General features: G+C 45.9%; 1 protein-coding gene across 3 annotated transcripts in view; it reads left to right on the forward strand.

The window, feature by feature from the left end:
* The window catches only part of Trpm1 (transient receptor potential cation channel subfamily M member 1), a 99,617-nt gene that overhangs the window by 56,914 nt on the left and 19,033 nt on the right, over positions 1 to 23,670 (forward strand). The window contains exons 14-23 of one of the 3 annotated variants that reach the window (XM_075953299.1): positions 1,423 to 1,563; positions 2,390 to 2,419; positions 7,671 to 7,963; positions 10,151 to 10,379; positions 12,855 to 12,977; positions 13,693 to 13,824; positions 15,652 to 15,780; positions 18,461 to 18,712; positions 21,192 to 21,384; positions 22,808 to 22,828. In XM_075953299.1, the coding sequence (XP_075809414.1) occupies positions 1,423 to 1,563; positions 2,390 to 2,419; positions 7,671 to 7,963; positions 10,151 to 10,379; positions 12,855 to 12,977; positions 13,693 to 13,824; positions 15,652 to 15,780; positions 18,461 to 18,712; positions 21,192 to 21,384; positions 22,808 to 22,828 (1,543 nt within the window). Of the gene's footprint in view, positions 1 to 1,422; positions 2,088 to 2,389; positions 2,420 to 7,670; positions 7,964 to 10,150; positions 10,380 to 12,854; positions 12,978 to 13,692; positions 13,825 to 15,651; positions 15,781 to 18,460; positions 18,713 to 21,191; positions 21,385 to 22,807; positions 22,829 to 23,670 lie in introns of those variants that run through there. The other 2 variants (XM_075953300.1, XM_075953301.1) reach the window with 2 other exon arrangements.

Here is a 23,670-nt window from a genome sequence, read left to right on the forward strand (position 1 = left end):
TTATTATTTTCCCCACTCATTGTCCATCCTTCCTTCTCCCCAGGGGAGTGTGGGGAAAAAAATAAGAATAATACCATAATAAGTCCAGAGGGAAGCCTAGATTGGTAAATATCCTAATCTTATTTTAATACAGTTTTTGTTGTTGTTAAAAAAAATAAGTTTCAGCTGAGAATTCAGTACTCACCTACACAAAAATCCTTCATTCAGGGAGGAAGTGCAATGATCCGTGTTTAATCCCAACTGTTTCCCAGCTGAATGACTTCAATAATCGCCCCTCTCCTGTAGTCCTCCTGCTTATCACTTGATTCCCTGTTCATAACCAGCATCTCCAAATCGTTTCATGGCAGAATTCTGAAGTTCAAGCTTGTCCCAATACATACACATTTCCACTGGGCCTGTCCCGGACCTGTGACCCCTCCCGGAGCACTCTCTCTTTCTCTTTTCACCCCATCATTCCTGCTCCATTGCTCCTATGTCATCATTTCATGGAAACCCTTACTTGCCCCTAAACAATGCACCCAGGCACCTCCAGACACTCCTGAGGGTTCCATATGATGCCGCACTCCCCTCTTCACAGCTTCATCCCTCTCCCCAGCATCCAGCTCCTGGTCGCCAACAAGGAATCTTCGGCTGGGATGTAGCTCAACAGTAGAGTGCATACCTCCCACGTATGAAACCCTGAACTCGGTCCTTGGCACTGAAAAAGAAAAGTCCCAAGAGTAAAAAATACCCAACATGGTCAATGATCATAATGGGATCTTAAGAAATATAGATTTCAGGAACAAAGGTTCAGCCAGTGTAGCTAGTCTAGGATATAGATGAGCGCCTCGCTTCAGGCCATTGCTTCTCACCACCGGGACTCTGTCCCAGCAGATCCTCTTCCACGTTGATAAGATTCAGCCCCTTTGGTGGCTCCTTGTCAGATCAGACAGATGCTGGTTGTGTTTTTACTGAAGATCTGGTGTCCCCCAGAGTCACTGACTACCACTTAAGCTTTCGCCAGAAGGGCTCCTGGCCCTGAAATATACGTTGGCCACCTATAGGTTCCCATAAGACCCTCTGTTTCCCAAATGAAGCTTGGCCCCTCCCTGAAGCTAGCGTCTCCTCTCCAGGGGGTTATCCAGGGTATGTGTCATACAAATAAACGCTTATATTCCGCTGGTACCACACTGTTCCTTCCAACTCCCCGTACCAGCTGCAAACCACTCTGCCTGGCCATGGGCTTGCCATAGACTCTGCAGTGCCTGAGTTTTTAACTCTTCCTTCTCAATGCAAGAGCTGATGCCAATGTTTGGAATCATCCCCACACGCCATATGGTAACAGACTGAACATGGTTGTTATAGTAACAGCCAAGCTGCTCCTGGGGTGATGTGGCCTAACTTGTGGGATGCTGTCCTCACTGTGAACTTCTTCTTTTGCAGAGCAACCTTCCGCCTGATTACCACATCAGCCTCATCGACATAGGGCTGGTGCTGGAGTATCTCATGGGAGGCGCCTACCGCTGCAACTACACCCGGAAGAGTTTCCGAACTCTCTATAACAACTTGTTTGGCCCTAAGAGGGTACAGATCAGCGGCCACGCCGTGTCCTGTGTCCCCCCAGAGTGGCATGTGGTTCCTTACTATGCTTCCCAATAAATCTCCCCGTGCAGAACCCAGCTCTTCACGCCATCTGTCCCAGAGTACACCCACACTGCCTCTGTCCTGACCCCCCAGTGTGAGGCTTCCGGGCGCTAGGTGCAGGCACTCATATCACCTCAAATACTGGGGCAGTCAGTGCAACCTGTCAAGCAGTCCGCCCTCCCTCTTTCCCCACAATAGCCTTCCTCCTGGTCCCGTGTCTCTACTCTCTCAACCCCTCCTCCCACCAATCACTGGAGCTGTTGTCAACTTCTAAAACATAAAAAAGCATCTGTTACTCCCCCCACCCCCGCCCCCGCCAAAGTCAGGGCTCCCTGCTGGTCAAACAATTATAGCCAAACTCACGGAAGTCCAAGGAATCCAAGACAGCTGTGGCAAGCCATCCCCACCCTACCGCAATAGATTCTATTCCTCTACCAAAATTAAAGCTAATTCCTGACCTGCCCTAATGCTTCTGGTTGCTCCAGTCCATCAAAACCCCAGTCATGTAAACATCAGATCTGCGGGGAGTAGTCCTCCCTCCTGCTCCACAATCTGTGCTGGAGATTTGTTTGGCTCTACTTCTGAGGAGGGCCGTGTGTCTGTCTGTCTTTCCAAACTGACTTCTGCTGACAGAAGCAGTTTGTGTGCAAGCATTTCCTCCTCTTGGATGTTGCCATTAATTAGTAGCGATACAGACTATTTAACTTAATTAACACTGTACTCACCTGAGTAAATTGATTTCTTTTCCTGCTTCTTCATCATGCAGCCGAAAGCACTTAAACTTCTGGGAATGGAAGTAAGTAGAACGGGGTTGCTTATGACACTTCAGTCACTCTGTGGAAATGGTTAGATTCAGAGTAACAGAAAATTGAGGGATGTTTTCCACGAATAAGTACTCTATACCAAAATATTAGATGGGTTGAAGGAATCGTCAAAAAGGTCAGACACCTTTAAAAATTTTAAGTACTAGGGGAGGCTGTGTTTTCCAGTGTGTTTGTGTGTGTGTGTGTGTGTGTGTGTGTGTGTGTGTGCTTGTGTGTGGGTATATGTGTGTGTGTGTGTGTGTGTGTGTGTGCATGCGCACACACGCAGGTGAATGGTTGTTCTCATGTCTTCCTCAGTTGCTCTCCACTGTATTTATTGAGGCAGGATCTCTGCCTGACCCTGGAGCATGTTAGTTACAACTACTTTATCTAACCAACTTGGCCTGGGAAAGCTGTCTCTGCCTCCCAAGGGCAGGACTCCACGCAGGTATGACACCTACCCAGCTTCTTCGTGAGTTCTAGGGATTCGAACTCAGTCCTCACACTTCAGAGCCAAGCACTGAGCCATCTCCCCAGCCTAAGCTTATCATATCTTAACAATTTAATTTTCTTTTTGTTAAGAATTTCACACGTGAATATAATGTATTTCGATTAATCAAATGCACCCTCATTCACTCCCCCCCAATTCCTCCCATATCCACACATGGCCCTTCAGTCACAACTCCGTGGGCTGTTTTTTAAAGCCACTGAGTTCACTGGATGCTGCCTGTATGTACATGGATGTAGGACCATCTACTGAAGCATGGCTAGCCTCTCAGAAACCTCAGCCCTGAAGAAAACTGATTCTATTTGCCCTCATAGACGCCAATTACCAGTCACACCTCAGCTAGGGGTGGACTTGATAAGCTCCTCTCCCATCCATGCTGGGATTTTGGTTGGCTTGATCTTATGCAGGTCTTGGGCATACAGTCATGGCCACTGTGAGTTCACAGAGGCAACGGCTCTGTCATGTCTAGCAAGTACTGTTTCAATGCAGATATCAGCCACCTCTGGCTCTTACAATTTCTCTTCCCCTTTTTCTGCAATGGCCTTCAAGCCTTGGAGAAAGAAACTGTGATGTAAATATCCCCTGAGAGATGAGCACTCCGCAGTCTCTACTGTATAAAGAAGCTTCTCTAATAAGGTTTGAAAGGTGTTCTGATCTATGAGCATTAAAAATACGTTAGGGGGCAGTTTGATACTATGTCCATTTAGCAGATATAGTAAGTTATTCCCGAAGGCCTCTGACACGGCCAGCCATGGGTTTGGGGCCCAGTAGCAGGCACAGGAACAAGAGTTCCATCTGGTGAAGCTAGCCTTTAATTTGGTCAGAAAGGTGTTGTCGCTACCCTAACATTCACGCTGCTATTGCACCGGTGGTATGTCTTGCCAGGCCAATCATTGCTGTAGCTCACAGGATTCCCTGCGGGGGAAGGGGTGATTATCTTTCTTCCCTGGTAGTGTGTACAGAACCTTCCAGCTCTATGAAAGTTAGCCAGCAGGGATGAAGTTCCCAGGTCTTACCAGCTTGACTTCTCCTTGACTCAAGCATATGGTGTCCACAGCAATGGGGTCTTATGATCAGGTTCTAGAAGATAGAACAATAATAACAATGACAACAGCCCGCAGTATCTGTTGAGGGTGTCTATGGGATAATAGATACTGTTAGAGATGGAGGCCTAATTCTATAAAGTTTGTAAAGTCAGTTTCCAAAGAAATACTAACAGAAACCTGTAGAGAGCAAGGTTACTTCTATCATCTAAAAACCATAAAATACCAAAGAACTCAATAAAACATTTTAACATCTAAATAAGAAATTAAGATTTCCTAAGAATGCAAATAAAGTTTAATATTAATAAGCCTTTAATATTTTACCTTATTGTTAATATAAACAAGGAAAAGATATGACATGTTCATTTATCAGTAGGTGTTAATGAGGAAACTCAAAGCTGTATAACATTCCTAATCGTTTTAAATTAAAAATAAAGCTATTTTTAAAAATAAAGTTATTTTCATAGAATATATTCTGATCATGGTTGCCTTCCATCTCCTCACAGATCCTCTCTACCTCCAAACTCTTCCAACTGCATGCCTTTTTTCTCTTTTAAAAAAACAAACACACACTGGGCTTTGGTGTTGCATACCTTTAATCCCAGCACTCAGAAGGCAGAGGCAGGCGGATCCCTGTGAGTTCAAAGCCAGCCTGGTCTACAGAGCAAGTTCCAGGACTGGCTCCATAGCTACTGAGAAACCCAGCCTTGAAAAACCAACCCACCAAATAAACAAACAGAAAAACACATAAATAAAAAAGACAAACAAGGATAAAACAAAATAAACTAACAAGAAAAGAAAAAGAAACTTAAGAAAGAGCATGAGAAATGCAGATACATACACCACACACACACACACTCACACACACACACACCCCAAACCACAAGCAAGCAAGCAAAACCCATACAACCTCAAAACCATAAGCCATAATATACAAGCCAAGGACCAGTAAATTTTTTCCTTTTATTCTTTTCTTTTCTCTTTTCTCTTTTTTTTTTTTTTAAAAAAAAGCTCAAACAGCAATATGAGACAAAAAAAAAATCTTCTAAGATATCACTGAGTTCATTTTGTGCCCCTCTGCTGCTGGGTATAGGCTGGCCCTTAAATCTGGTTTGTATACCCAGCGAGACTCCTTTTTTCACAGTTATCAATTGGAAATAGCTTCTTGGCTGGGGATAGACATTCGAGCCCACTTCTTCATCTCGGTGCTGCGACCCTGTCTGGTTTGTATCTGGCAGGCCCTGTGCATGCAGCCACAGTCTCTAACAGATCAACCCTGTATTATCTAGAAGACACTGTCTCTTCCGTGTCTTCCAGTACCTCTGGATCTTATAACTTTTCTGCCTCCTCTTCTTCAAAGCTCCCTGAGCCCAGAGAAGAGGAACTTGGTGAAAAGATCCCATTTGGAACTGAGAGTTTCATGGTCTTTGCACAACATCCAGTTGTGGGTCACTGTGTTGGTTCCCATCTACTGCAGGAGGAAGCTTCTCTGATGATGGCCTAGAGAGGAACCCGTCTATGGGTACAAAGGAATGTCATTAGGAGTCATGTTTACTGCTGTATTTCTTTAGCAAAATAACTATCAGCAAAGAATACTATTTGACATCAGGAAGATCAGCTCAAGTACCCTCCTCACGGGACAGAAGAGTTGACAGCACCAGTAACAAGAAGCTTTAAAAATGAAGCACTAAGAAAAACAAGACACAGACACACACAAAACCACACCACCCTGGGGCAGGGGAAGCAATGCTGCACCTCAGAATGGCACTCGGCTATTGCTGAGTGTTTTATAATTAAACTGCCATGCTCAACAGCGTCCCATTCTGAATGGTTTTGTTAAAAAGGCTTCAGTTCAGAACTCACAGCTAAGGCCCAACTCCGGCTCTATCACGTGAGCCCCGAGTCTTCTATTATTCCCTCTCTCAAGTCCTTCCGTCTGGTAGGACCAACCTGGTCACAAAGATCTGTTTAATGTGCCTCTGGAATACTCTGCTCCCAGGCCTGCTTTTACTTTATATTTCATTTTCTCAAGGACAGGCACTGAGAATACGAATTCATCCTGTCTTCCTGTCTTACAACGTTGAACTTGCTCATTTCCATTTTTCCTCAAAGAGACTTCCAAGTTCACTTTTACAAGCCTTTACACACCATTCTAACCTCTTCCACCTGTCCGATAGCTTAGTGAAGCATAGTTCTTATTCCGAGTTTTCTTTTTAATTACATTGTGTGTGTATGTGTGTGTCTGTGTATGCATGTGTGCATGTGTGCACACACAGACACAAAATATATGCCAGTAGAGGTCAGTGGACAGCTTGTAGAAGTCTGTTCTCTCCTTCCATCATGTAGGTGGTGGGAATTGAAGTCTTTGAATTCTGGTCCTTGGGCTTGACAGCAGGAGCCTCCTGGCCCACTTACCAATCTCCTGATTTTTAAAAGATGCACATATTCCTCCATCCCTTTTTTCCCTTCCCCTTATTTTTTGAGACAGTCTTTCTCTGAAGCTGGACCTCACCAATTGGCTAGACTGACTTGGCCATCAAGCCCAGAGATCCTCTTGTCTCTGCCTCCCAGGGCTGGGGTTACAAGCCCTTGCTGTCTCGGCTGACTTTCTACATGGCATAGGGATCCAAACTCAGTTCCTCATGTTTGCATGGCAAGCCTTTACTTTTATTCTGAGGGGAATCTCACATGGTTGCCCAGGCTTGCCTTTGACTCTCTCAGTAGCCCAGGAAGGTCTTTACCTTGCTGAGCCCTGCCTCAGCCTCCAGGTTACCTGGTATTACAGGCCTGTGCTACCAGGCCCCACTACACTGTCTCCATCAGTTCTTGGCTCAGCTATATCTTACAAACAAGTATCAGTGTTCCTCTGTGTTGGAAGATGTCCCTGAAGAGACAAAGGGTGACTTCACCTTTCCTGTTGGGCTATCTGTATTTAGTTTATGGGGAGGTTTTTCAGCTGTTTGCTTTGTCTCCTTGGTTTAAACTTTCTGGGGAAAAACATCTGCTGACCCTGTGGGATAAGTTACTCAAATAGCAGCATTCCTTTTCAGATCACTTGGCTTCCGCATAGTAAACACGCGGGGCCTTCTCAAAGGAATCAGTATGCAGAGTGGAGCCCAAAGCCTGGGGCTCACCAAGTCTCTCTGCTGCTTCTGACATGGAAGCCTGCCTCTCCCTCCTATGTTGAAATAGGAGCGGCGGGGCTGCGTCCCCGGCACCCGGCCGCCCCCATGGCTAGCTTTACCCGAAATAATTACACGGAAACTGTATTCTTTTAAACACTGCTTGGCCCTTTAGCTCTAGCCCTTACTGGCTAATTCTGATATCCTGATCAACCCATCTCTAATAATCTGTGGGCACAGGTCTTACCGGGAAGATTCTAGCCTACGTCCATCCTGGGTCGGAGCTTCATCGCATGCGTCTGCCTGGGAGCAGGGTATGGTGTCTCTCTGCTCCAGAGAGCAAAGCTGTCGAGTCTCTGAGCTCACTTCCTCTTCCTCCCAGCATTCTGTTCTGTTTACTCCACCCACCTATGTTCTAAGTTATGAGCCAAGCAGTTTATTACTTAACCAATGAAATCAACAGATTGATATATGACACTCCCACATCACTCCTATAGCTCCTGAGGAGCTAATTTGTTGTCAATTTAAGAAGAGCCATTTTTTTTAAGAAGCTGTGTTTCTTTCCTCCCAGGATGATGAACCTCCAGCCAAAGGGAAGAAGAAAAAGAAGAAGAAGAAAGAGGAAGAGATTGACATCGACGTGGACGACCCGGCCGTGAGTCGGTTCCAGTACCCGTTTCATGAGCTCATGGTGTGGGCCGTGCTCATGAAGCGCCAGAAGATGGCCGTCTTCCTGTGGCAGCGCGGGGAGGAGAGCATGGCCAAGGCCTTGGTGGCCTGCAAGCTCTACAAGGCCATGGCCCATGAGTCCTCTGAGAGCGAGTTGGTAGATGACATCTCGCAGGACCTGGACAACAATTCCAAGTGAGGATCTTGAAGGAGTGTGAGGCCCAGATTGGCTACTGCTCCGGTGCTCTCCCCTTAAAGGCATGGCCGCTGAGCTTCCCCTTTGAGGACCGTTGTGGTTGAGGTTTACTCATAAACTGCCCTGCTCGTCATGTCTGTCAGTATTTTTCACTGCTGTCCCCTGGGCTATTTCTGGGTTTTTACTGGTTTAATCTGCTGCTTTCCCATGCCAGTTATCAAAGCCCCTTTTATGCTAACAAGGTAGTGAAATAGATCCCCATAAAGAGACACTTGCTTGTGCTGTATAAACCTCAACACAACTACACACTGGGCTCTGAATGTCAGGAGGACTTCTGGATTTTTCTTCCCCTGTAGCTGGGGCAGATGGCTAAAGGGGGCTGGTGTTGGTGTTTTCTCTTCATGCAGATACTCACAGTAGGCTAGGTTTTCTGTTTAGCTCATTTCTCCTGGGGCAGGCCTGGAAAAGGAGGGCAGAGATTACTCCCAGATTTTAATGTGGCTCCTTTCCCCTTCCCCCTATTGGAAGAGGGGTTGTTCCGTACATTTGCTGTTAGAACCTGGCTGGGTAGGGCCCTGGACTTGATCCCATTTGGACTTGGCCACAGCAAGCATTTAGGAATACATGGGTTATAGCTCATGTTGTGTTTCCCGAGTTTGCCCTGGTTCTGCGGGCATGTCCGCTACAGTGAACAATGATTCCATGTCTGCCTGCCTGCCCCTGCAGTCTAGATATAGAATTCTTCCCTGTGATGGAGCGAAGAAGGGATGCTGATCTCCAGCTTGTTCAGCGTTTCTTCTGTTGTTAGGAGCAACCAGCCCTTTCCAAGTTTGTCACATGCCAGACTGGAAATACGAAGCCCAGGGAAGACTTTATAAGCATATAAACTTGAGGCAGATCCAGTCAGGCAGTCGTGCCAGCATCTGAGGGCTTTGGAAGCCTTCTGCTTTTGTTCTAGATGCAATGATTTCCAAGATGATTAGTAGGCTAACTGTTAGAACCCGAGGCTTTAAATGGTTTTCTCTTAGATTTATTTTATGAGTATGAATGTTTTGTCTGTGTATGTGTACGCACACACGTGTGCGCCATCCCGCCTGCATGCTTGGTGTCTGAGGAGGTCAGAAGAGGGCGTCCAGTCTCCTGGAGTTGGAGTTACAGGTGGTTGTGAGTCACCATGTGGGTGCTGGGCACTGAACCCGGCTCCTCCACAGAAGAAACAAATGCTCTTAGCCACACAGCCATCTCTATAAATCCTGAGCCCAAAGGACTTTTAAAACAGAGATATGTTCACCTACCTTTGGTGATGCAGCTATTCTAGATGCAGTCCTGCCTTCTAGAGCATCCTCCCTTGGTGATACGTCACCCTGCAGCCTAGGACCAGAACAAGAAAGTACTGTACGCTGTAGCATCTTCAAGGGACAGGAATGGCCACTCTCCCTCCTTCATTTTCATCTTCATAACTTCAATAAAATGCCCTATAAATGGAGAAGCAAAACCAGAAGGGAATGATCACTATGTGGTCATATTTTAATCATATCTCATGCAAAAAAGTTGAAGGAATAGGAAATGGCTATCACTGTCATTAAATATTGGAAATGTGGTCATGAGGAAAAAGGAACAAACTATTTTCAAAATACAGCCACGTCACCTTCTCCATGCCCTTGACTCCTACACTTACCCTGCCATTAACCATCAGATGTCCTGCTCTGGGCCCTATGACAACTGCACTTTGTTTCATTGCACTGAACATGTTGAATTATCTTGTAATCAATGCCTTGTTGAAGTCTTACACAATACAAGAAAAGCATATGGTTTAAATGATTGGCTTGTGTCAACGCATCAGCATGTCCAGCAGCCACATTTAAAATCAGAACCTAACGAACACTCACAAGCCATTCTGCTGTTCCACCAGCCCCACTCGATTCCTGAAGGACATAGATAGGTCTACCTATAGCCCTGTTTGCAGGAAGAGCAACCTGTTCCCTCTCTGACCAATCATAAATCCTGCTACTTGCTGTCTCCTTCCTCTGGTGACAGGTCTTAAGACCTTAAAGAGGACATTAAAGCCACTTTCAATTCTGTGTTCTGTGTCTTATGGCTCCCTACATCCCCATGGACATGTACATTTAAGTACAAACTCACAGCCACTGTTGGCTTCATCACCACCGACATCTTCTTCCCTGCAGAGATTTTGGGCAGCTTGCGCTGGAGCTCTTAGATCAGTCTTACAAGCACGATGAGCAGGTGGCCATGAAACTTCTAACCTACGAGCTCAAAAACTGGAGCAACTCGACCTGCCTCAAGCTGGCTGTGGCAGCCAAGCACCGGGACTTCATTGCTCACACCTGCAGCCAGATGCTGCTGACAGACATGTGGATGGGAAGGCTCCGTATGCGGAAGAACCCTGGCCTGAAGGTGGGTGTGAGGCAGTCATTGGGCTGGGATCACCAAGACGGGACACCAGGCTGAGCTCAGTAGCTGTAGCCTAGTCCATCTACCGCGGTCCTGTGGTACAGGAGCCCATTTCCCTCCAATTCAGTCACCCCATCACCCACAGCCTGGAAATGTTAAATGGAAAATTCAGGAAATGATCAATTCCTAAGATTATTTCGCTTGCTTGTTTTTGGGGGGGGGGGGAATAAGGGGCCTGATGTAAACTAGATGAAGACTCAGCCCCTGAGCTCCACCCTAATCCTCTTGCTTGAGTTGTAAATTATGTATTGTTCCGAGCAGTATGATGAAATCTCACATGCTCTCACTCTACCTCCCCCAAAACCATAAATCATCTGCTTGTCCAGAGTATCCACAGTGTATGCTGCATCTACCCATTAGTCACCTGGTAGATGTCTCCGTGACCAGATCAATTGCCACAACATCCCAGTGCTTGTACTCAAGTAACCTAAAAGTTCCTTATTAAGGACCACAAAGAAGAGAGCCGTGATGCTTCTCGGGAGGGTGTAAAATGTATGGCGCGTTAGCTTAGCTACTAGGTGGCAATGCTGCAGGCACGCAGGCAACACCCAGAGGACATGGAGGTCCACACTGTCTATGTCAGGCATCCTAGTGGTGAGAGATAAGGGGCACCACTGTAGCCCCCTGAGCATCCCCACGCAGGAGACACTACAACGGTTCTGACTGCACAGATGAGGAACTCGAAGCTTAGCAATTAAGTTGCCCAGGGTCTGAGTTGGTCAGTACGGGACAGGACCAGCGCTAAGGTGGCCAGACACTCTGGCCCCATTGTTCTTTGTCGCTGTCTTTGCTTGCAGCTGGAGGCCACCACGATTGAGCATGCTCTACAGATGGGTCATCAATCTACTAGTGAAGCACAGGCCCGGGGGCTAGGGAGGGGGCTCAATGGTTCAAACCACTCATTGCTCTTGCAGAGGATCCAGGTTTAATTCCCAGCACCCCACAGTGGTTAGCAACTGCCTGTAACTCCAGTTTAATTCCCAGCACCCCTACAGTGGTTAGCAAATGCCTGTAACTCCAGTTTAATTCCCAGAACCCCCACAGTGGTAAGCAAATGCCTGTAACTGCAGTTCCAAGAGAGGCAATGCTTTCTGTGGCCTCCTCAGGCATGACATGCACACAGTGCACAGACACACGTGCAAACAAAATACCCATGTGCATAAAATAAATTCATCTTAAAAGGTCAAACTACAGATCTGCCCTCTGTGTTTTAGCTGTGGTGCATGCCCAGGATCCTGGCTACATAGGAGGCCAAAGTGAAAAGGCTGCAAACTTAACACTAGCCTGATCTGCAGAGTGAGTTCGCCTCAGCCTGGATACATCTGCGCTGGCAAAATTCTAGCTAAGCCTCAACCCTGACTTACCTGTGTGGGGATTTAATGTTTACACATTGCTTTTTAAAGTCTGGATCACACACGACATTACTTGTCGTTTCTCTTTTGCAAAAAGAAATTCGGTGAATATTCTCAAACTTCTCACAGCCTGCAGTTCTACCAAAGTATCCAGCACATAAAGACACAGATCCTCAGGGTGGGGACAACGCAGCTCTCCTAGGTGACCCGAGTGAGCAATCCAACTTTATAGCTTCAACAGTACAGTCAGCCTTCCAGCTCCCAGGATTTCGTGTTCTTGAAATCAACCGAACACACATCAAAACCCCTTCAAGGGCTTTGGGAAGGGCAAAGGTGCCTGCTATAACCCTGATAGCCTGAGCTCAATCCCTGAGACACACATGGTTGCAGGAGAGAATCAACTCTAGCAAGTTGACATGCACTGTGGCATGTGACATGCACACACTAGACGGATGTGTGATATTTTTAAAAGAAATTATTTGTAAGTATATCTGAACTGAATGTACACACGCTGTCCTTTTTGTCTTTACTCCCCAAACAATAAAGTAGAACCGCATTTAACCAGGCGTTTGTATTGCATTAAGTAAGCAGCCACCTAGACATTATTCGAAGTGTGTGGAAGGATGTGTGTAGATTTTATGCAGATATTGTGTCTCTTAGTGACCATAAGCGCCTCCAGACTTTGGTATCTAAGGTCATTGAATCAGTAAAGCACACCTCTAGATTGACCATGATGGCATATCCAGGAAGGATTAACTAAGAGCAAGAGGGGGAGACCCCCCCCAAAGTGTGGACAGCACCAGTTCATAGGCTACAAATGGATGAAATAAAGTGGGGGGGGGAGAAAGCACAAAGTACAGGCTTGGGCCCCAACCCTCTCTACGAGGATGGCAGCTCCTCTCCTCTCCCCTTCCTCCTCCCTTCCCCACTATGATGATTTAAAACAAGTCTTTCCTCCCAAAACTTATTTTCTTAGGTATTTCATCCCAATACAAAAAAAGTAACTGAGACTAGATTCTCCTTGGATTACCCCAGCTTAAAACTGGGTTTGTTCCTCATCACCTAGGTGATCATGGGGATCCTTCTTCCACCCACCATCCTGTTCTTGGAATTCCGAACATACGATGACTTCTCGTATCAAACATCCAAGGAGAACGAAGACGGCAAAGACAAAGAAGAGGAGACTGTGGTCAGTGGCTCTCAAGAGGGTCACGTGGCTCTCAAGAGGGTCACGTGGCTCTCATTTTCAGTGGTTAGATTTTACCATGGACTTAGAAGGCTTGCTAATAGGGGCACAAGAAGAATTTCCTCTTGTTAAGGCCTTTGTGCTGGGAATGGGGTAGTTCCCACCTGTAGGCCACCTTCCATGTGCTGGGGATGGCCTGTTCACACCTGCAGACTGCCTGCCACGGGCTGGGGATGACCTATTCACACCTGCAGACTGCATGCCATGGCTGGGGATGACCTATTCACACCTGCAGACTGCCTGCCATGTGCTGGGGATGACCTATTCACACCTACAGACTGCCTACCATGGGCTTGGGATGGCCTATTCCCACCTGCAGACTGCCTGCAGTGTGCGGGGTGTGTGTGTGTGTGTGTGGCCTATTCACACCTGCAGACTGCCTGCCATGTGCTGGGGTTGGCCTATTCCCACCTGCAGACTGCCTGCCATGGGCTGGGGATGACCTATTCACACCTACAGACTGCCTGCCATGGGCTTGGGATGGCCTATTCCCACCTGCAGACTGCCTGCCATGCGCTGGGGATGGCCTGTTCACACCTGCAGGTTGCATGCCATGCGCTGGGGCTAGCCTGTTCACACCTGCAGGTTGCATGCCATGCGCTGGAGTTAGCCTGTTCACACCTGCAGGTTGCCTGCCACATGCTATGCTATTTTCCAGGATGCAAATGCAGATGCCGGCTCGAGAAAGGGGGATGAAGAGAACGAGCACAAAAAGCAGCGGAGCATTCCAATTGGAACAAAGATCTGCGAGTTCTACAACGCGCCCATTGTCAAGTTCTGGTTTTACACAGTAAGGCTCTCCCCAACGATTACCCTTGGTCATGTGGGGACTACTGAGCTATGCCAGAATCAAGAAAAATTTCAGAGCTTCAATAAAGTGTTCAAAGATTCATTAAGGTAAAATGAGTCATTAAAAAAAAACTAGGACTGAGAATTTTTAAATTAGATCCCAATATATTGTCACATATATTTTAAAGATGCGGGAATATTGGCTACCCTAGCCCCGCATGGCCGCTTCATTAAGCAAAGTAGACATATTCTATTTGCTTAAGGAAACGATTTTAAAAATACTTTTAGTAATTGACACTAGGGGAAGTTTTGTTTGGCTTTAAAATAAACAAAAAACGGGGGTTGGAGAGATGGCTCAGCAAATAAGAGCGCTGTCTACTCTTCCAGAGGTCCCAGGTTCAATCCCGGGCAGCTACATGGTGGTTCACAACCATTTTTAACTCCAGTTCCAAGGGCCCAACACCCTCTTTTGGTTTCCACTGACACATGGTGCCCAGACACACATGCAAGCAAAAAACCCATACACATAAAAAAAATTAAAAGTAAATGTAAAAACTGTTTAAAATAAAAATGACTTGTGAATTAGAGTCAACTCACAGACCCTATTTTTTCCCACTAAAATGACATGGTTGTTTAAAAGGCTATGGCTTCTGTCAGCTCTCTGTTACTATAACCTACCCCCCCCTCCCAACAACCGATCAACATGTAAAGAGAAAAGGGTTCCTTCTGCTCATAGTTCTGGTGTTTCCGTCCGTAGTCAGTTGGCCCTGGTGCTTCTGGACCTGTGGTAAAGTCACACATCATAGCTGGGAGTCTGCAGCAGAGCAGAACCACAATTCTCACAGATAGGAATAGAACGGAAAGTAGAAGGAGGACCAGAGTCCCCAGGCTACCTTCAAAGGCCCACCCCCACTGACCTCCCGCTAGGCCGCAGCTCTTCAAAGCTGCACCACAAGCTGGGCACACATGGGCCCAAGGGAGCATTTCCAATAGGAACAGTAGCAAGGCTGAACCCAGATACACAACTAGAAGGGCAACAAAGACTTTCTTCTCTAAAGCTCTCACCAAACAATGTGCTGGGCCATAGTGAGTCATTCTCTAGCCAGAGAGCTATACTCTCTGAGAATGTGGCTCACTGGTAGCAAGAGCAGGGCAGGACACAAGAACAGGTGAGAGCATCCTTTAGATGGACCACTACCTACATGCAATCCCAGTGTCGTGCCAGGAGTACTATAGCTTGGTCGCAATGCCGTTTTGGAGAGCCAGCTGCAGAGAACCTCCTGCCAGCTGTGCCCCTTCGCCATACGCCTCACCTCTTCTACCCACCTCTATTCTACCCCCTTTCTTGTCAAAAAAAAAAAGATAATTTGTTATGGCCACAGAAAATCACAGACCTGTCGTTAGAAAGTGAGGGTGCCCTTTGGCCATTGCTGAGGGCCTCAGAAGACAATTCATACAAACGTTATCTCTTCTAAACTCTCAGTTATCTGTCTACAATGGGAGATTTAAGAATGAGCTGTGTGGGGAGACAGAAAAGCTAAGTCACCTTTGCCATTTTCCCCAGAATGTAGAAGACACACCAGCAAGTTAGCAAAAATGTCCCTCGTATGTTATGATTTCTGCAACTTCACGACAAACGTATGGTGAAACATGGACTCTAGGGCCTGTTTGGTACCAAAGTTGTATGATGCTCCCAACCTACTTCAATCTCTGCACTGGTGATGGACAGGGAGGGAGGGTGTCCACTAAGCAGGGAATGAAAGAACCTCTTGTAGATGAAGCATTGAATGCTATCTCTGAGACACAAGCACCAGCTTTTCTCCTTCAGATCTCCTACTTGGGCTACCTGCTGCTGTTTAACTATGTTATCCTGGTGCGGATGGATGGATGGCCCTCCCCTCAAGAGTGGATCGTCATCTCCTACATTGTGAGCCTGGCATTAGAGAAAATACGAGAGGTGATTATCGAAAAGAATGATCCCTCCTCCACTAACTGCTGGGTTCGGTTTCAGGTGTTCCTGATGCAGAGCTGTGTGCAGACGGTGGCTGCCCGAGGGCCCTCCCTGTGAGGCCTCACCGTCTGGAGTCATTCTATTCGCTTGCTTCAGATGAGCATGCCTCCTCCTTCTGACTCACAGTTCAAAACACAAAGCAACGTAAATGACGCATGATAAAAAATAGGTTCGAGTGTATGGAGGGATTATAGCAAATTTTGCCAGCTACTTGACATAAGCCAGCAAGTATGAGTGGCCACAACTTTCAGCTGTCTTCTGGGACCTGAGATTAAAACTGAGACGGCAACTTTTTTTAAAGTGTGTTTGTGTGTGTGTGTGTGTGTGTGTGTGTGTGTGTGTGCGTGTATGTGTGCATGCATGTGAATGTATCCATCTGTGTGGGTGGATACACTGCCATGGGCAAGCGTACAGGTTGGCTTAGACTAGACTGACTGGTGAGAAAGCAAGGATTCCTCTGTCTCTGCAACAGCCCCTGCCCCATCATCGCCCGAGCCCAGTGTTGCGCTCATAAGCACACACCATCTTGTCTAGATTTGACATGAGTTTCAGACATTTAAACACAGGACCTTGTGCTTGTTCAACAGGCACTTCGCTCACAGATCCCCCTCCCGAGCCCCGGGAACCACACTGGTGCTATAACTTGGGACTTTGCATCGCACTGTGCGTTTGCATAGTTGGTGTCTTCTTTCAGAGGCGCATGGAAGACGAGTTCTTGGCGAGAGGGAATGGGAGAAGGAGGCAGGAGAAGGAGCTGAATGAGGTGTGGCTCCAGAAAGAGGCTGTTCTCTGTGTAACCCCATAGGTGATCCACCCTGCAAGGGGTGGGGGAGAGGAATTTCAGACCCACATCAGTGTTTGGCTCCCAGAGCAGCGGTGACTCCAATTACCCGAGGGCGGGCCTCCCAGAAAGGGGCAGGTGCGGGCCTCCCAGCAGCACCTGCAGTAAATGGGTGGCATGCCCACCTGGTGAGAGGCTCCAGGGAACCTGGGCGGGGCCCAGAGCATCTGCTGCAAACAGAAGGGTCCGGATTTTAAACTAAGCGCTGTAAAAGAACAGACATGCTCTCGCACGTGGCTCACATCAACCAGGTCTTTTATTTAAAATGGAAAGCCAAGCGTCAGTTTCCACAGACGGCAAAGGAAGTGCTACCTGGGATGGGCTGTCACCCACAAACCTGACAATAATGCATTCACTCACAAACAGCAAGTTATATCCAGGCAGAACATGAGCTTACAGTGAAGATACATACAGTACAGGTTGCTGACCTTTACCCAATGGACACAGAACCAATACCGTTATCTTGTATTGACTATTGACCCCACCCAGTAGAGTAAGTTTGATGTCGTCATCAAGTGACAGCAGGGCAATCAGGAGTGCTGAGAATTCTACACTCCATCCTCTTCCGTGACTCGCACTGTTTCTTCTCTAGCTGGGCTCCATTAGCTTTCCGCAGCTGTTCCACCCAAGACTTCCCAAGGTGCCGGTCTTACCTTTATATAACTGGGGGCGCATGGAGAAGTCAGAGGGCAATTTGGGGAAGCCAGTTTTATCCTTCTACTTTTAATGTGGGTCCCAGGTGATCAACCTCAGGTCACCAGACTTGTATGGCAAGTGTCTTTACCCACTGAGCCATCTTGCTCACCCTCCGTCAAGATCTGGATCCTACCAGGATTGTTCTGGGAAAGATGGGACAGCTGTCAGCCAGCACACGTAGCTTGCTGAGACAGTGAGCCCTTCTAGGTTGGTTGGTAGACGGTCGATACCCCACTGGCCCTTGGATCCAGGGGTCTACTCATGATTTTCAAAGTTCAAAGGGTACTCTGATATGGCTGCCTTGTCCCCTGTGGTGCCTCCACTGTGCCTGTCATGACTGCAAGTGTATGGCTGTGCATTCTGCTGGCAGAATAGCACCACTGTGGAAGAGTCCTTTAAGTCAGTGGTGATGCAAAAGGATAATATCTCAAACAGGAGGAAAAAAATCTGGCTCAACTTTCTCTGATTTCTCATGTCTAACTTGAAAAGAAATTTTGGCACGCCTGTGTTTCCCAGCCCCATCCAGCCTTTTCCGCCAGGTGGGTCAACCCTCTGCGGTAAGAGAACTTGCTCCTGCTCTAGAATTTTCCTTCTTTACAGTTCTGGAATGTGAGTCAGTAGGCACAAGTCCAGGTAATTAAAAAGGGAATCAAAAGGCAGCTGCTCTAATTACAGTCAGAAGGGGACAATCTGGAAGGCATTTCCCATGTCTACAAAATCCCTGAATCGAAGAATACAGAGGATTCCATGGAATTTCCCCCTCTAGATATACCCTTGGCCTGAAAAATTCATGTGTGGAGATCTTGAGTCACAAAGGGCTCAGATGCCCTGAAATGTCCCAGCATTTTTTTCCCCCCGAGACAGGGTTTCTCTGTAGCTTTGGAGCCTGTCCTGGAACTAGCTCTTGTAGACCAGGCTGCCTCGAACTCACTGAGATCCGCCTGCCTCTGCCTCCCGAGTGCTGGGATTAAAGGCGTGCGCCACCACCGCCCGGCTTGTCCCAGCATTCGTATCTTTCCTAGATTCCAATGAAGATGAGGTTTCTGATAGGACCCTCTCCACTTACTGCTCTTTGGGGTTTATTTTTAGATCCTCATGTCGGAACCGGGCAAACTCAGCCAGAAAATCAAAGTGTGGCTCCAGGAGTACTGGAACATCACGGACCTCGTGGCCATTTCTATGTTCATGGTCGGGGCAATCCTGCGCCTCCAGAACCAGCCGTACATGGGCTACGGCCGGGTCATCTACTGTGTGGACATCATCCTCTGGTACATCCGAGTGTTAGACATCTTTGGTGTCAACAAATACCTTGGTCCGTACGTGATGATGATCGGAAAAATGGTTAGTAATAGCTCCCCATGAGTAACCACATAGCTTGGCTGGCATTAGAACGCTGGGCCAGGCTTGGGTGTGGCTTCCTTTGATTTCACTTGGTCTTTCCGTTGCAGCTGCTTTAACATGTACCTTTACCCTGCGTGTTGATATCTTAATAAATTCCAACAGGAAACCAGGAGTTGAAGATTCTTATATACACATATTATAGACATTTATCTCTGGTTCTGTACCAGGAACTCAATATATGACATATTCTTCCTTCCATAGCATATTTAAACTGTAGGATGATCAAGTATTTATCAAATTTGTTCTGATTTTGTACTGATTATATTTTGATAGGAAGAAAAAGGAAAATATCCTCCACTTCTCTAAGAATTTTCTTTCCTGTCCCAGGACATAAGAAAGCCTAAGTTTCTTATATGTAGTAAGAGTTCAGTGTCAGGGGGCTGGAGAGATGTCTCAAAAGTTAAGAGCACTGACTGCTCAATTCCCAATACCCCCATGGTGGCTCACCACCATCTGTAACTCCGGTATCAGGGATCCAATACCCTTTCTGGCTACGGAGTGCACTGTATGCATAGACACACATACAGGCAAAGCACCATACACATAGAGTATAATATTTAAAATTCTTTAAAAAGTCATTCAGCAGCAATAGCTGTATCTCAATATACTTGCTCTGCCTCTTAGGGGCTGGAACCATCATAGAAACTCTTCACGGTAGGATGTGGATTTCATGTGTTAGGAAGTTTCATCCATTTCAGAATGCTTTCATAGACAATTCAGATTGCTAACTTCCTCGCCTCTGGCAGAAGCCAGTGACAATGGGGCCCAAGCCTGGCTCCTACCTCTATAACCCAACAGACTCTGGCTCGTGTGCTCTGCCCTGGGGTGGTAGACGTATGTTCTTTGTGCCATTAGTTTGAGACACAACCATGATGACATTTATTTGAGAACAGGACACAGAACCTAAGACTAACTATGACCCAGCAAGTTGTCCCTACATAACTAAACTGATTTATGTTAGGGCTAGTATAGAAGAAAGGCGACCTTCTAAGTTATGCAATAATCAAGAAATAGGATAACAGAATAATAATTATTTTTAAATACTTCAATAGAGCCAGTATATTTGAGCTACAGGACACATGGTTTAGTTAATTCCAGGCAGGACCCTAATGCTAGGGAACATTCAAAATTGGGGATTATAGGAACTAGAGAGATGGCTCAATGAATAAGGGCACTGGCTATTTTTGCAGAAAACTTGAGTTCATTCGGTTCCCAGAAGCCATATGTTGGCCACAACTGTCTGTAACTCCAGTCCCAAGTGATTTGACACCTTCTGAGGTGCTGCATACATGTGATGGAGAGAAACTTGGAGGCAAAGCACCATACATATAAAAGGGGGGTTGTTTGCATTGGGGGTTACAGTAGTTTAGCACTGGCAATGTAGTTCAGTTCCTGCCTAGAACGTGTGAGGCCCTAGTTCAGTCTATAGCACCACATAAAAGGAGGGAAGTGGGGTTCTATCTGTCTAGCATCTGGAGCGCTCTCCACTCAGCCTTCATGCCTTTATTTCTAAGAAGAATACTCTCTTGCTGTTGTTCCTAGAAACCCCCATGTTTTCTGATGAGGCCTTCCTGCCTCTGTTTTTCATTTGTAAGACAGGGTCTTGTTATGTAGCCTTGACCGACATGACAATCATTACATAGACTATGCAGGGTCTCAAATTCACAGAGCACCCCCTGCCTCTGCCTCCCAAGTGCTGGTACTAAAGATATGTGCCACCATGGCCAACGCTTTCTCTGTTTGCGCTTAGAATTACCAGAACATCTGTGTAGGGGTGTGTCACTTAGCTTTTGTCACTGTAAGAAAATACAACCTATAAAAGAAAACATCCATTACAGGTTACAGTCATGGTTGACTGAGCCTGTGGCTTTGGGGGTGTGTCACGGAAGCTCCTCGTGGCAGGAATACATGTTGCAGCAAGCATGCTTACAGCATAAGGCAAGGAGGAAAGAAAGAGGAAGGAGATGGGGTCCAATCATTGTCCTGATGACTTAAGGATCTCCAACAAAGCCACACATCTCAAAGGTTCCATCTCTGTCCTGGACTTGACCAATAGCGTCAACCTGGAAACTAAGCCTTTAACACACAGCCTTTAGTGAGAAGTATTCTAGGTGCAAACCAGAAAACATTATTCAAATGCCTTTGGTAAGGAGCATTCTAGAACTGAACTGGAGCAATGGGCAGCAATAAATAGAAGCAAGAATGAGCCCAAGCAGATGAAGGCATCAGGGCTCTGGAATAAGACTCAAGCTCTGCATGGGGTATAAAAAGCTATCAGCCTGTGGATTAGGAGGAAAGATGGGAAAGAAGCTTTTGTTTATCACAATTAAACTGACACCTTTGGCAAGCACAATAGCATGAGCCAAGGTGAACGTGGTCCACGAGTTAGTACTGAGGAATGCGTGTTCTTCCTACGCAGATGATTGACATGCTGTACTTTGTGGTCATCATGCTGGTGGTGCTGATGAGTTTTGGAGTAGCTCGCCAAGCCATCTTGCACCCAGAGGAGAAGCCTTCTTGGAAACTGGCTCGAAACATCTTCTACATGCCCTACTGGATGATCTATGGAGAGGTGTTTGCAGACCAGATAGACCGTAAGACTAGAATTCATAGTAAGATTCTCTTCCCTGCTTCCAGGGCAGATGATCATCACTTAGCTGCGTGTTAATGGGAGAACACCCATTAATTTAGAAGTAAAGTATTTTTCATTCTGCCACAGGCACTGGATTATTTTATGAAAAAATAAGTTTTGAAAGTATCTTACCTATATAAGCATGTATTATTCCCTGTTTTTTCTATTGTGTGTTAGTTAGCACACCAAAGAATGGACTTCATTATGACATTTTCCCCATTACATATATTGTACGTTGCTCTTATTTGTCCTTCTCCCAGTATCCTCCTGCTCCATTTTTGCTTTTATATTACATAGGTGTGTACATATGTAATATGTATGTGTATATATATATATATAAATAATAAGAGAGAAAATTTATCTTAGCTTCCTCTATTACTCCTCTTGCTCCCCTCCCTTTATGTCATGAAGATGGGCTGAAAGATGCACAACAAAATGCCATTCTCTGCATTCAATGCAGCTCTTACACACTCACAACTGCAGTTACTTGCACAGGGACCACACCAGACAAGGACTACCAACAAGACGAGGAAACAGGAGATGTTCACAGTGATCCTTTACCTCTGAACTCTTGGCTCTCAGTAGATTCTGGGAAAGGCCGGGGAGGGAAGGAATCACTGTCTGTAGTTGTGTTCTCTGCTGAGCCCACCAGACCCTAAAGATTAGCTCCAAATTCATTGTCACACAGGTTGTCCTGATTAATCTAAGTGGGTTAAAATGAATGAATAACTAGGAAAGTGAGATTTGTGCGGAGGAGGGGAGGTTGACAGGAAAAATAGAAAGGTGGGGATGGAAGTGGTTGGTACACCTTGTATACACGTGAGAAATTGGTCTAAACCCAAATTTAATTAAACATATATACTTAAAGCAAACAGACAGAAGTTTCTGGAATACAGATATTGCTGTGGTATTTTTATGGTTCATGCTTTTAATCACATTGGTTAATGAGAGAGGCTAATGAGGTAAACAAAAGACTATACTTTTTCAGTAACATCATTCGGAGCAGGTTTTCAGCTCTCCATCTGACTGCTTCCCCGTACTTTTGCCTCTATTTGCGCTGCTGAGGTGTTCGTGGCAGGATATAGGGAATGCTTGATTGTCACACTTGAAAGTTCAAAGGATCATCTGAAGCAACATCATGCCTTCCCAGAGCTTAACTCCCAAGCTCACACTGTTGTTTATAGACATATGGCTAGATGGATATTCATGAAATCTGTTTTTCAGAATTAATAATAGGTACATTTATTCTAGCAGGCTTGAGTCTTTGTGTATCTTAGCAGCAAAGCAATTCTTGTGTTGGTAAATTATTTTATGTTCCTCTCACCCATCATCTTATTTTCTTTTCTCCCCTCCTGGGACAATTGAAAAACAAAACGCAAACTTCATATCCAATGACTGTCTAGTCTACGCCATGGAAATCAATCGTAAGTTCCCATGGAATTGGTGGGGTGAGTTTGTGAAGGGTTTTCCTAAGTAATCTTTTTCCTCGTCTGTTTACTGATGGTCTTATCCTAGTTTTTTTTTTAAAGACTTTCTTTCTTTTTTCTTTTTTTTTTAAATTTATTTATTTATTAAGGATTTCTGCCTCCTCCCCGCAACTGCCTCCCATTTCCCTCCCCCTCCTGGCTTTGGTTTCCCAAGACCAGTACTTTTTTAGACTGTGAATAGACCATAAGTTCCACATTGGGATCCTCGTGTTTTCCCCCTTTGGGAACTAGATCTCCTTTGTGAACAGAAGGGGAAGAATTCATTTTCAAACATGACTCCATAGTCGATCTGAGCGGGTGGCAGGGACCCCTACGTCACACCGGAAACCAAATATGTTTTCAGAGTTAAGGTAAAATGAAAGCAAGAAAATCACAAGAAGACAGCATCAGCGGCTAATGGGAAATTATTAAAAGACAGAATAAGATTCTAATAGACAACATAGGGAGATACAATAATGGTTAATGGGTCTGTTTAACCACCATTAAAAACTAATTATATACATGGTGTAGCTAAGTTGTAGAATGCTTGCCAAGCATGTGCAAGGTCCTGTGCTCATTTTTCCCAGGACTACCAAATGAACAATAAAGTTTCTAAACATAGTGAAGGGATATGATGGTAAGAAAATGGAAAATGTTTACAAATGCAACAAGCTTCACTATGACTATCCCAAAGTAAAAACATAAATTTATTACCTTCTTTATATGATTCGATATTTTTGTTTAGAAAATTATTGCTTATGAGATACAAAAATCAAATTAAGCCAAGAGTGGGGGTGCAT

The sequence above is a fragment of the Microtus pennsylvanicus genome, chromosome 18 (genome assembly GCF_037038515.1).
Source record: "Microtus pennsylvanicus isolate mMicPen1 chromosome 18, mMicPen1.hap1, whole genome shotgun sequence".
NCBI classification, from domain to species: Eukaryota; Metazoa; Chordata; class Mammalia; order Rodentia; family Cricetidae; genus Microtus; species Microtus pennsylvanicus.